The sequence below is a fragment of the Petaurus breviceps genome, unplaced genomic scaffold (genome assembly GCF_028583685.1).
Source record: "Petaurus breviceps papuanus isolate PSGF00001 unplaced genomic scaffold, PetGlider_PUasm1.0 90763, whole genome shotgun sequence".
In the NCBI taxonomy this organism is placed as follows: Eukaryota; Metazoa; Chordata; class Mammalia; order Diprotodontia; family Petauridae; genus Petaurus; species Petaurus breviceps.
The window spans coordinates 4,165,441-4,178,886 of record NW_027187340.1 but is presented as its reverse complement, the minus strand read 5'-3'; the positions used below and the strand labels follow the sequence as shown (position 1 = coordinate 4,178,886).

The window sequence follows — 13,446 nt, the reverse complement described above, 5'->3', positions numbered from 1 at the left end:
TGGGAGGGGCATAGGGATCCTGAGATCTCAACTAGAGACCCTTGGTGCCCCTCTCCTCTACTAACCCCCCCCCCCCAAATACAGAGGTCGCTGACCATCGCCGAAGAAATTCGACAAGAGCGAGCAACTCAAGTTCAACGACATGGCGACGCTGGGATTAGTCGAAACCCGTTTTTTAAGCGGGGGAGGGCGCGCTATCTGCAAAGGCTGGCAAAAGGGAAGGGAGAGGTGGCTGGGTCACACTCTTTCTCTCTAACGTAGATCACCCTTGGCATCCGTTAGAGGGGTGCAATCCGTCTCGAGCTTCACCCTCCACAGCATTATTTCGCTGGTTATTTCCTCCCTCAGAGTCTCCCAGCCCCCACCCCTCAATCTCTCCGAGTTGAGACCACCACAGCTGCCGCAGTCCCTCTCCCTGCCTCTCCTTGCCTCAGGTCCTCACCGCAACTCCCCTGAAAAATCCACAGCCTCCAGACGAGAACCTCGGACCTTACCGTGAGGATCCTGGTTCCCGTGGCTCCAGATCCGAGGGAACCGACTGCATCCTAATCCAACTGGCATGTCCGCTAGCCCTCAGGACGAATCACGGCTTCCCGCTGTTCTCGCCGAGGGGACGTTCTCTCTTTTCCGCTTGAACAAGATGCGGTATTTTTGTGCCACCCAAGATAAGACACTAACTTGACCTTAACTTTGTTATGGCGCCCCTAGTATCTGGAGAACGTGAACAGACACTGTCTGGCAGCTCTCGTAAAAACTGACTGGGGAAGAGATTCTGAGTCATTTCATTTATTGCCACTACAGTTCTGCAAGGAAGCTTTTCCTCACTGCCAAACTTTAATTATTTATGCTCTTTTAGGGAACGAAAAAAGAAGAAGAAGAAAGAAAAGCACCTAGAGCCATTTAGATCCATTTCTGTGCTTTCTGAATTGCTTTTTGGAGTTAAACGAGAGGACGAGGCAATATCTGGAGCAAAGATAATCTTTGTGTCAACTGGTTTTCTATCCCAATGTAAATATGCTTTATATGCTGTCTCCTGCCTCTTCTCCCTCCATCAAGAATTTTAGACCAGCTTTGGGGAGCCCTGGGTGAGGATTTGTGACAGTGCACCCATCTACTATATCTTCTGAGTCCGAGAAAGACTTGAGGATATTTCTATTTACTCGGTTTAGGCATTAGGGACCCACTAATTTGTACATAAAGTAGACCCTGTGTCCATGCCAAGCTGCCACAGTTTAGGGTTGGAGGCATTAAGGAGTCACCGTTTGTTTGTTTCCTGAGTTGTTCTTAATCTATTTATTTACAGATACCGAGTCCGTTCTCTGAATCCAGAAGACTCTCGGTGGGTTTTTGCGATTATACTTAGTAAGGAGAAAAATCTGCCTTAAAAAAATAAAAAGCAAACAAAAGACCTCAAGATTTCTGAGGAGGGAGTTTTTCCAGTATTCATGGGAAGCGATTAGAGACCAGATTGGTCTCATCAGATTTCATTTGGTAATCTTTTGTTTATTATTGCTTTTTTTATTTGAAATTTCTTCCAGGCTTACGAGCGTGTACCCAAGATTGAAGAGAGGACACAGTCTTTGTGGGCTATATGGAAAAAGAGAGATTATAAAACATACACCCACACCCACCCACACACAAAGAAAGAAACCCAAACCAGACAAAAGCAGGGCTTTACATTTAGAATTGTTTCGGGCATCGTTTGGGGTGGGGTCGGGTGATTTTTGGAATTCCTTAAATTGTGCATTTTTCCGTGTACTCTCGCTCCCAAAGAATCTAAAAGGAAGCTGTTTGTTTAATTTTGGAAATGATATTTTTTCCCCTTAAGAAGAGGTCCTAGTTAAACTCCAAGACTGGGATTAGAATAAATCTATGTTTCCATGTCTTTTCACAAGCTCTCTCTATATAAATTCAGTGCATTATTGTCTGCCTCTGTCTTTGTTCATTTGGTCTCCTTGCTGGAAACCAAATAATACAGACAAGGAGTGATTGGATGATTGCCCCTTCTTGGGCGCTCTTGCTTGGCCTTTATTTTTGCACCACCAAAATATTACTAAACCGGGTTTGCTTCAACCTTCTTTCTTCGACATTAAGCATGCAGAACAGAAAACAGTTTTAAAATATATCAAATTAGTTTAAGAAGGAAGTCAGAGTGGGAGTCTGCAATTTATGCCTTCCATAACAGGAACTCTTGATTTTGCCAATTCATTCCCTTGTTAATATATCATTTCAATGTTCTCCCTGAACTCCAGAACAAAGTTACACAGAATTTGGATGTGATTAGTAGGTACGTTAATCTACTTCAGGACTTATATATTTAATCTGTCTTCCTTTTAGGATTGCTTCTTCGAGCTCAGTCCCCATTTCCCCAATGTGATCCCTATGTCCCCCCCCCCCATTATTGGAGATAGTATATTGTAGCAGAATATGCCAGTCAAGCTTAGCCTTGTGGCCCGCCATTGTTAGAGAACAGCTTTGCAAGAGATCGGGCTCAGAAGTTTCTCAGCCAAATCAGAATCATATTAAAGCATAGGAAGCCCGTCTCCTGGTCGCCCTGGCACCAAAGTGACCAGTTATCATGTATGAAAAGCCTAAGATTATATAGGGTAGGTGCCTATTTTTATTTAAGTATCTAAATATACTGATGTTCTTTCTTTTGTCTAGATACACACTGAAAATCTGTATGTATGCTATTTCCCTCCTATTGATGTTTCATATCAGTTTCACCAATGGCTTGGAAACAATTTTCACATTTAATGAATAGTAAACACCAGCCCCCAAGACATAATCAGAGAAGGAAAACAAGTCCATGAGTCTGAAAAATATTAAAAGGGATCAAAATCCGTTCGAAATAATAATAAAAAAAAAAAAGACAGCAGCCCGATAGGGGCTCCAGTTGGCGCCATGTATTTATTTCCACTGGAAACGTTTTTATTCATCCGGTTAAATACAAGCTATTGTTTCCGTTACAAAACATGCAAAACCACTATTAGATAGCCAAAACAAATTAAACTATTCTACTTAGGCAGCTGAGGTTATTCACAGATTTCAGAGCGTTATCACCCGGGTCTCCAAGTGTTTGAGGTTAACACTCCCCATTTAGGCAGCTGAGCAACACATTGAAAAGAAATCACTGAATCGTTGGAACGAAACCCCCACACTCCATCACATATTTTTCTTCCTCCCAACTGGAGGAAAGAGAGTCTGAGAAGGCAAGGGAAAAGGAGAGAGCAAAGGGATGGAAATTATTTTCTCCAGCCCTGCTAAGGCATAATATGTTTCTGTACAGTTCAGCAGAAGTGAACTGGGAAAAGACACCGGGCAAAGGTAGCATTTAACTGTTTATATGGTCAGGGAAACTAATGAAGAAAGCCTTTCTCCTCAAAGAAAAAGAACTATGAGAACAAGAGTCATAAGAGAGAAACAGCAAGAGATTCCCTAAAAAAGAAAGAGAACAGGAAGAGAAAGACTTAGGGCCCAGGGCCAGGCTGCACTACTTACTGGTTTGGGGAGGGTGGAATAATGGGAGCCGGAGACCTACTGGGAGAGAAGTCAGTCTGGGTACTGGCGAACTGTCTTTGACCGGGTCTGTTAGTGGATGAGAGGATTCTAACCGAGCAGGGAGGATGGGTGGGCAATGAGGACTTATCTGAGGTCTAGCCAGAGAGCTCAGAGGCCTCACCTACATCTCTCCTATTGGAGAGGCTAATTTCTCCCTATCTTTGTAATAATCCATTGTAGTGACTTAAAAAGGAAAGGGGACACCTTTCCCCACTGTGACTGGAAAACCATATTTACAGTTAAGACAGAGATACTCTTAGGATCCATGGAAATAGAACAGAGGAACAGTGCCCTGGAACAGAGCTTACAAGTAGAAAGAGGCTGGAGGATATTGCTTGATTTGTGGGCCTAGGTTGCTTGAGATTGGGGCGGGGGGGGGTGGGGAGCAAGGGGAGTAGCTCTTTCAGCCGGGACTGGAGGTTGAACCTAATTTTGTAAGGAGATGGCTAATAGTCTTATCTAGGTCTTACCCGAAAGTATGCCCTCTACACACGCAAACACAAATCCACAAAAGAGCAGAAAGGAAATTAAGAGATTCTCAACATCTTTCAGGTGTTTTGTTTGCTTCTTCCCCCCCCCCCCCTACACACCCCGCCCTTGGCTTTCTCTACTGATCCCTCCCCCACCTCCCCTCGGACCCGCCTCTGTCCTGCCGCCCTTTGAATACGGAGGGAAGCTTTTGTGTCACTAACTGGGCTGGGTCGGACCGGAGGCCGCTGGGAAGAGAGACTCGAATTTCGAGAATCGGGCTCGCTCTGCTCTAACAATACAAATGTTCCGCTCACTCCCCTCCTTCTCCCCCAGCAGGGGTTTCAGGCTCTTGGGAGGGGTAGGTTCTTACAAGGAGCTCTTTCTCTTCGAGGAGAAAGGCTTTCTTCGTTGGTTTTCATATGTTCAGGAATGGCTCCGTTCACTGCCAGGTGGGAAAAGGGGAGAAGGGAGAAGACTGCATAGGAACACGGAACTCAGACAGGTTCTTGATGGAAATTCCCAAGCCCGTGGTTTCTCCCCACCACGGTTCCCTTATTTCTGGGCCCACCTCCAGTCGAAGGCTGACCAGCTTCTCCCTTTCCATTCTCCTACTTCCAGCAGCACTCCAGCACAACCATTTGGGGGTAAGGCAAAGAGAGGAAAGACCAAGTTTGGGCCACGCCAAGACCCTTCCAACTTCTAGTAGTGGGGAATTGAGCGTGAAACGAGTCCTTTACAATCATTCGAGAAGAGGAAAGAGGTGAAATGAATAATTCCATCCCCCTTTCCTTCCCACCCGTAGCCCCACCTCTGAGGTGAAGTGCCCCCAACCTGAGCCAAGTCCGTGGGCGGGAGGCAACCAGGGCTAGTAGAGAGTGAGTGCCTGTTCTCTCAGCACCACTCTTTTCTTCTTCATCCGCCGATTCTGGAACCAGATTTTGACCTGTTGATCGCTCAGGTTCAGTCTATTGGACAACTCCTTCCGCTTCTGGCGATTGATGAACTCGTTGAGAAGGAATTCGTTTTCCAGTTCTGCTATCTGCTGCTTAGTGTAGGGCTTCCGTTTCTTGCGGGCTCTCCCCTGGGTCGCTCCCCAGGGCAATCCTGTAACACAGTCGCCCCCCCCCAATAGCCCCAGGGCCACTGGTTATCACTTGAGGAGCCCTGTTCCCCACCCTCACCCCACACTATATCCAAGCTGGTCCCAGTCCTACTTGATCTTCTTTCATTTCCCCCTCCCCCTTCCCTGACACTCTAATAATATATTCGCCATTCATCCTTCCTTCCCCAACCCAATCTGTGACCTGTATCCCAAGGCTCAAGGACAATTTGGGGACCCTGGGCCATTAGGGAAAGATTAAGAGAGGAAAATGGGGAGCGGATCCAAAGCAATTTACCGTCGGGTAGCGAAGGTCGAAGGCAGGAGGCTACGCTGGCCGTCTGCACTGTCACGTTCAAGTTGAGCGAGCCCTTGGCGTCGTCCTTGAAGCCTGCGGCACAGGGGTTCCCTTCCAAAAGAGCCGCTGACCCGTGCACGCTCCGCGCCATGCCTGAGTAGTCGTACTTGGCCGGCTTGAGGCCACCTCCCGGAGCCACGCTGGGCTCATTGGTGAAAGCCGGCCTGGGACGACTGCGCTCCTCCGGCCTCGAACCAGACTCCGAACCATAGTATTTACCTTGATCTTCTGGGCCCTCCTTGCTGCCCGGGGGGTGGAGGTTGAGGGGCACCGAGCCTGGGAGATAAGGCTGGGTATACCCTCCGAACGCAGCGTGGCCTGGGGGCTGACCGGCACAAGAGCTGGCCGCTGACCAAGGCAGAGACCCTCGGGGGTAGGAGATGGGGGGCAGAGCCGCCAACTGGCTGCCATTCGTCCGAAGGTTGGAGAAATAGAAGGAATCCGGTGATTGCAAATTCAGAAGAGACCCCACATACCCGGATCTGTAGAGACTGCGATCGCACATCTCCAACAAAGGACTTCAGTTGGTCTTACAGCAGTATTTAGTTACAACAGGGAATAAGAGGACAGGCTCAAACGATTGGACGAAACTTTGCGTTACAGGTTCTTCAAAGCCGGTCATTTCAGCACCGCCTACATCCCCCTGACCCTATTTTTTTTTTTTTAGAGTATTATGATAACACTTAGAATATTAGATATTTCTAATACTCTGCGGCAGAAAAGAGGAACATGAGGTTTTCAGATGTGGAAAAGGGAGGGTTCTGAGAGTCTCCTCTGGATCTCGAGACCCCAAGATTGGGGGGTAAAAAATCGAGGCCAACCATTTGCCCAACTTTCCATGAGGTACTTTCATTGGGCCCTCTGATTGGCGTTATTTTCTCTTCATCCCAGTCTAGTTACTTGGAGCCTGTGTTTCTTTTCATTGCTTTCCCATACTGTTTCCTCTCCTGATCTGTATGGAGTGCCACCGGGCCCTGATCCGCATCAAAACACACCACAGGACCGAAGACTCAAGAGTGATTTAAAAACCATTAGTGACATCAAAATGTGCTGGGTCGAGCTGACTTTAAAAGTCACCATCTGCACATTTTCAGGGAGATTCTGGAAAAGATCGATCTGGTCCATTTTCTCTTTCATTATCTAATACTAGGTAGCATAAAGTTAATTAATTTAGAGGCCCAAACGATCGTTCTCTTATCCAGGGCCATTAGTCTGACCAAAGTTTACAGCATATAGTTAATGATGCTTTGTAACATTAGAATTGGGTTTGCGATCATATGGTTGGGGGTTTCTTTACCAAACTGGGAGACTGGGAGTATTTGAAGCTTTTCCAACGTGGTTGGAAATCTCTCTGTTACTTCAGCTTTGGAAGGAGACCCTCATCATGTAGCTGCACATACGCCAAAATCTCCTTTGGATTTCAGAGAGGGAAAGTGGCTCTCAGGCACCTCAAATTTAAAAACAGAACCAGAGAATCAAGTCCTCCAAAGTTCTAGGGGGGGGGGGAACTCGGGAGGAAAGAACCAGTGCAGTTCGCACGGGTGACTGATGGATCCGCTAATTGCTCTAAACGGCTTCATTTCCACCCTCTGCTCTGGGCCTTCCTCTCACCTTGGCAGAGCTATAACTGAAAAGCTGAGGAAACTATGGAACTGAATAGTCTTTGGCTTGCGATGGAAGATCTCCTGAAACCAGAACCTTTAGGGAAGAATCCTCTGGCTTGTAGGGTTGGGATGAGTGAAATTCGGGAGAGCCCAGAAATAAGAGAGACTGGGGATGCCAAATCCGTGGGAAGCAATCCAGGAGTGGAAGCCCCAGGGCAGTGACACGGGAAGAACTAAGAGACAGGGATTGCAGCTTGCTTGAGTTGATAGGAGAAGCGAAGTGATCAGAATCAGTATCCGGACCAGCATTCAGAGAATGTTGACTGGAGGGTAAGAAAATCGGTCCAAACGAAACGGAACCCCACTGTATACTTGGGAAGAAAGGCAGTGAGTCGAGGAATAAGACAATTTCAGGACGTTGCTTTCCTCTCCCAGTGATTCAAGATTGGGTTTGCATGATTTGGAGCTGGATCTGTAAAACCAAAGGATGGGTCTAGTGGTGTACATCAGCTTGTAAACAGAAGACCAGTGTGCCAGCAGAGACTAGTTCCCCCAAAGAGTGCCCACTCCCAGCCCCCTTTGGTTCGTGTATGAGGCCAGGTCAGGAAGGGATAGGCAGGACCCATCAGGTCAAAGGCGGATCTACCCTGGCAGGAAGCGGTCTCCTTGTCCCAAAGCCGCCCCACCCCACCTCCTTTTTCAGCTTCCAGGGCTCAGCTCAGAAGCCGATGCAGTCCCGACGGCTCTCTTCTGGATCTCCTCTCCAGGCACAGCTTATCAGGAACCAAGCTTGAAATGGTTAAAAGTTCCAGATGAAAGGCAAAGACCACACAGGAGTCGCTGGAGGGCACGGTTGACCACCGTTCAGCTCGTTTATTGTTTATTATGTCGACCAATTGGGCAGCTCCTTGGGAACGCATTGATTTCCTCAGTCTTCAGGGCCTCGGTGAGGCCTGGCCTAAAAAGCCCAGGGACTCCTTTAGATATTCGGAAGGCGGGTCTACTTAGGAAGGAAGGGATCTCTTCTTCCTGTCTCACTTCACCTTCCTTCACCTCAGAGGTGAGGGAGCAGAAAGCTCAGCTCAGTCACATTTTGATAGGGGATGGTCTAGAGACTCTCTGGACTTTTAACCCTTTTTCGGAGAAAGGACACCTTTCCAACTTGCTCCCCAAGACCTGGACAGCCCTGACATCTTCAGCCTTAGGAAATGTGCTCGAGTTGGTTAGCCTCAGCTTTATGATAGGGGCTGAGGGGCCCAGGAAGGAAGGATGGGCTAGATTTCTGCTCAGGACTTAGGCCCATGCCCTCAAAAAAAGCATACTAGGCGTATGTTTGAACAAAGCTGCTGGGTCTGCTCTGACGAAGTTTGGGATTGGAGAAATTTGATTATAACTCTACGGAACGTGTGTGGGTATGATTTTAGCTCCCAAAAAGATAGTGTTTGAAAATTATTTTTACAAGGAAATGAAATTAAAAGCAAGTTTACAGATAAAACAAAGACAGGCTGACTTCATAGCTCCAGAAACCTCTTTATTAGGTGGGCAAATATCTTCTTTTCCCTCATTCTGGATCCTCCTCACTTCTGCAATCCCCCCCTTCCCCTCCCCCCGCCCGTCTGTGTTTATTTCCGGTTCCAGTTTAGTTTTCAAAGGATGTTTTCAGGTAGAAAAATAATGTTTCCTTCTTCCTGGGAAAGGGGGAGATTGCTTAGATACGGGGGGTGGGGGTGGGGAGTAAGGGACAAGACCGAGCTAGGGCTACAGTGAGAATTGTACAGAGGAACTGAGCTTCCTTTCCAGTCAATGCCGCCTGTTGTCCAGCAGGTGGCAGAATAGCTCTATCCCACCGTGCAGTCTAGGGAGGTTTAGTAAAGAACCGGTCAAGATCAATGGTAAAGGGCAACACAACTGTCTCAGGGTCGGAGACGCATCTCGGCCCTAGGACCTCCACCGTCGCAGGGCTGAAAGGGGCTGGGAGAAGGGGAGGAGATGTGGGAGGGAAGGTTCAGCGCAGGCTGGAGTAGCCCGAAATTTGTAAGGTGAAAAATAACCTATTGGCAGCAAGGAAGCACAATTGCGGGGTCCTTGAATCCATTTCTAAAGCACATTCAATTGAACTACTGCGTCCATACACACAACAACACAGTCCATTGTCTCTTTAATTTAGTTAATATTAGTTTATAGACTTCCCCATAGAGTTAGGTACTGTCCTTTAAATCCTCAAACTGCAGACTTTCAAAAGAGGGTTGCCCCTGTAACAGCCATGTGAACGTTATATATACTAGTTAGGTCTCATATGTATGCAAAATATTCTCTCTCTCTCTCTCTCTCTCTCTCTCTCCCCCTCCCTCCATTGCTTCACTAACTCAAATTCTCCTTCCCTCCTCCCACTATAATTCAGGGTATAAGAAAAAAGCATATAAATATCAAACGCTTCATCTGTTATTGATTTAGCCGTCAATTCAAATTTCACCGTAGGGGTTTTGAAGGCGGTTTTAATCTCAGACAAGCCTGCAATTCAATGTCCTGCTAAAGTAAACTTAGATGCAAACTAGAGATCTTGAGTAGGGGTGAAACTAAAACCTAAAGCAAGGCCAAAAAATGCTGGGAAGTAGGAAAAAAAGCTATATAGCTCTTCCTTCCTTCCTTCCTTCCTTTCTTCCTTCCTTCCTTCCAGATACATGCTGTAAATATTTTTGTTTAAAGATAAAGAACAATTTGGAGCGTGGACATGAAAAAACAAGATGATGTTAAAATGAAAACACATCCCTCAGTGAAAAATAACAGAAAATTGTTTTTGAAGCTTCAATTAATGGCCTCCCTCATCGAAAGGATTGGGCCTGGGATAGCCTTGCTCAAAGGCCAACGACCTTGTAGAACATTAACTGTGTGTGTTCCTCACACTGTTAAAAAAAAAATATGTATGTATATATATATATACATATTTATATATGTATTTTTTCAAGAACTCAATTAATATTTGAAGAAAGAGATAATGAAGCTTTCTGCTTCCCATTCACTTGAAAGGGAATGAAATGAAAGAAAGAAAATGAAAGTAGTTTGTTTTTCATGGGCACTGTGCAGAGTCCTGTTCCTCAAGAAGGGGGGCAAGGACATGTAAAATCACATGTAATTAAAACAAATAAGGAAACCAACTGATTTTCTGCCTGGTGTTTAACAGCTAAAGGCCATCAAATTCTTCTTAGGCTGTTTCCCTGAGTAATTAATTATGCTTTTCCTTGGAAGGGAAAGTTGTGTTAATGCCTAACAACTGAATGCATTTCTAAGGTGCTGAATTTTTATTTCAATCTTCCTTTGCCATTTGCAGGCAGAAATAGGTGTTCTATAATTTGCAACTGAATATAATTCCCTCAATTTTGAGGGAGACACAAATAATGTTTTTCCAAATTAGGGACATTTTAAAAGTCTTGAATATTCACAGCCACCTTTTTATCCAAGTTACCTAAGTCAGAGGTTTTTATTCCCAGGTTCAATGTCTATTTGGTGAAAAGAAATACAGCAATTGAACATGCAACAATACAACAACAAGGTCATGGTTATTATTGAAATAGAAGAAAATTTTTATTGGACATATTTTTGAGCTGGATTTAAAAAAAAGATCATTAAAGGCAAGGCAAAGTTGCCTGGTATTTCAAACATCACTGTTAAAGTTAAAGCTGAAGGGAGGAAATGTGAGGGAAGGGGAGGATAGCAAAAGTGAGGAGGAAAGAAGAAAACAGAGGAATTGATATGAGTCTTCTCCATTTACACTGGTGATCAATATGTTCAGAGAAATAGGTCATTAAAATAAATACGCATAGTCTGAAAGACAACACGGTTCTATAATAACACATGGATTTTATAGAGTAAGAATTTGTAGAAAGGAAGTAATGGGATTTTTTGTTTGCTTATTTGCTAAGTTTCTCCCTAGGAGCAAACTGATTACAATGTGTCTGAAGCTCTGCATTGGTATCACAGATTATAGTTCTTGTTACTTAAAAAAATAATCTCTCAGCTATATAAATTATGCAATCTTTGAAGTTAATTATTTATTGTTACTTTCCTTTTCACCCGTTTATTTTTGGAACTTAGAGTTCCGGTTTGGGTTTTTTTTCCCCCTTTTGTTAGAAGCTTTGAACCTCCATGAGGGGGGGAAAGCGTTTGCTCAAACACACTTGTTAATATGAGGGCATACTATACTTTAGATAAAAATACACATGTATACACACTTATCCAGCATGTTCTATATCTGAGTGATGATTAAACATGCCTACATCTATATCAACTGGGTCAATCTTAACTGTTTGCAAGGAAAGACAGTAGTGAATATTAGCAAGATATAAAATCTAGAAACTGCAGCCCTTTAAATCACTATACCTGGTTCAGAAAAATAAAGGTGTTGATAAGGACACATTTCACCCTTATTTTAAGTTAAAATTATGTAATTAAGTATCCACTATATGCATTGAAGCTCTATAGTAAAAACTGTCAATTATCAGTAATTATGTTCTTACTGCCAATATCGCTCCAAGTCTTATTTCTTAAGTAGTGATTTTAAAACAAAGACAGAACCTTTAGTTTTCAATATTTAGGCTTTCACATTTATAACACACAACTGTCTTTTCTGGGCAGAGTTTCCGCTTGCCTTGCTGTGACTCCTAAGTTTTAGTGATTTCATAACCCAACGATAGGTCATGAATGATTTGAAATCGTTCGACCATAATGGTTTATGAAAACAAGCATAAGGACGAGTGCTGGCACCAGATTTCAAGTTATAAAAACAACAACAACTGAAATCAGAATAGTGTATCCGAAATTCATTATGGTAACTGCTAAAAACTATTCAGTCCTTTATACTGGCCTGGAGGGAGAAACAGAACGTTACAAATAAAAATAAAACAGAAACCAACAGGAGCAATAGCAACCAGTAAGAAAAAGAATTACAAAGTCAAGTTGGGCAGCATTATGTTTTAGAGCCAAAATGCGGGGAGGGGAGAAACACATTTCACAACATTTCGCCGCCGCCGGCAGAAAGGGGCGGGGGCGGGAGGAGGAATTAAATATATATTCAAGTCTATCCAAAGATTTCTGAGAGGAAGATAACATAAGGCTTGTGAATGAAGCGTATTTGTCCTCGTCTCGGGATCAGGAGACATTGTCTTTGAGTTTGGAGACTATTTTCTTGTCCTTCACTCTTCTGTTCTGAAACCAAATGGTCACTTGTCTCTCAGACAGGTTTGTGGCTGCGGAAATCCTTCTCCTCTTGTCCTTGTTAATGAACTTGTTAATGGCGTATTCGTTCTCCAGTTCTTTCAGCTGCAGTTTGGTATAGGGAACTCTTTTCTTCCTTCCACGTCTGTAGACACACATATCAGGCTGGTTTAGAGCTACATCCCCTATTGCAAACGACATTATGTGGAAAAATTAGACTTTTATGACAGGCGTTTAAATCGCAAATGGGTAAGTGCGAGAGTCCTGCATTTCGTGGGGAGGTAAGGGGGGGGGGGAGATAAAGACTATCCAGTTGTTTCCATTTTATAATTATTTACACGTTATTAAAGAAAGGTTATTTGCACTTCAAAGTGAAGACTAATTTGATGGATATTATTATTTTCCAAACCGGCATCTTAACAAGTCTGCTATTTTACGGTGTCTTTTTAAGAAGTTTTCACACGGACAATTTCTCTGGTTCTTATATCTATATGGACATACATAAATGCTATTAATGTCCTTATGTGTTGGGTTTCCTGATATTATGGCTTGTGCATGTGGGTGAGTATATGTGCTCTGGTTACAAAGCAGCACTGAAGCCACCGTGGGTGCAATTATTATCCTGAAAAGTTCTAGGAAAATCTTTTCCTCGTCTTTTAAGACAATAAATGTAACCTATGGAACAGGGGGACCCAATCAAATCACAACTGTTTTCCCACAGTCACTAAGTGACCCCATTTTATAAATTATATATAGAAATACACAGAGGCTGACAGAGAGGAGAGAGGAGAGAGAGACAGAGAGGGAGAGAGAGGGAGGGAGGGAGAGAGAGAGAGAGAGAGAGAGAGAGAGAGAGAGAGAGAGAGAGAGAGAGAGAGAGAGAGAGGACTGCAGATCCACAGGCAATGGTTAAGAGCTGAAAATGGAGGATCTGACACAAACCATACCAAGTCTATACTGCCTCTAAAAAAAAATTATTGATCAACCTGAATTATCGCTATGGCTACATCTATATTGGGGGGTGGGACGAGCGGGGATGTTGTGACAATCAACAATTATATAGGGATATATGACTATCAATCTCTCTCTCTCTCTCTCTCTCTCTCTCTCTCTCTCTCTCTCTCTCTCTCTCTCTCTCTCTC

The 13,446-nt window shown here is 44.3% G+C and overlaps 2 protein-coding genes across 2 annotated transcripts in view; both read right to left on the bottom strand.

Annotated features, from left to right (window-relative positions):
• Positions 1–4,887: 4,887 nt before the first annotated feature.
• On the bottom strand, positions 4,888–5,994 carry HOXD12 (homeobox D12). Its single transcript, XM_069068607.1, has 2 exons — positions 5,430–5,994; positions 4,888–5,136 (listed from the first exon to the last, which is right to left on the bottom strand). The coding sequence occupies exons 1-2, from the start codon at positions 5,992–5,994 to the stop codon at positions 4,898–4,900; spliced, it is 804 nt and encodes a 267-aa protein (XP_068924708.1). The 3' UTR covers positions 4,888–4,897.
• A 6,244-nt stretch (positions 5,995–12,238) lies between these two features.
• HOXD13 (homeobox D13) overlaps positions 12,239–13,446 on the bottom strand; it is a 2,048-nt gene continuing 840 nt past the window's right edge. Inside the window, exon 2 of the mRNA XM_069068606.1 lies at positions 12,239–12,489. Within this exon, the coding sequence (XP_068924707.1) occupies positions 12,239–12,489 (251 nt within the window). The remainder of the gene's footprint in view (positions 12,490–13,446) is intronic.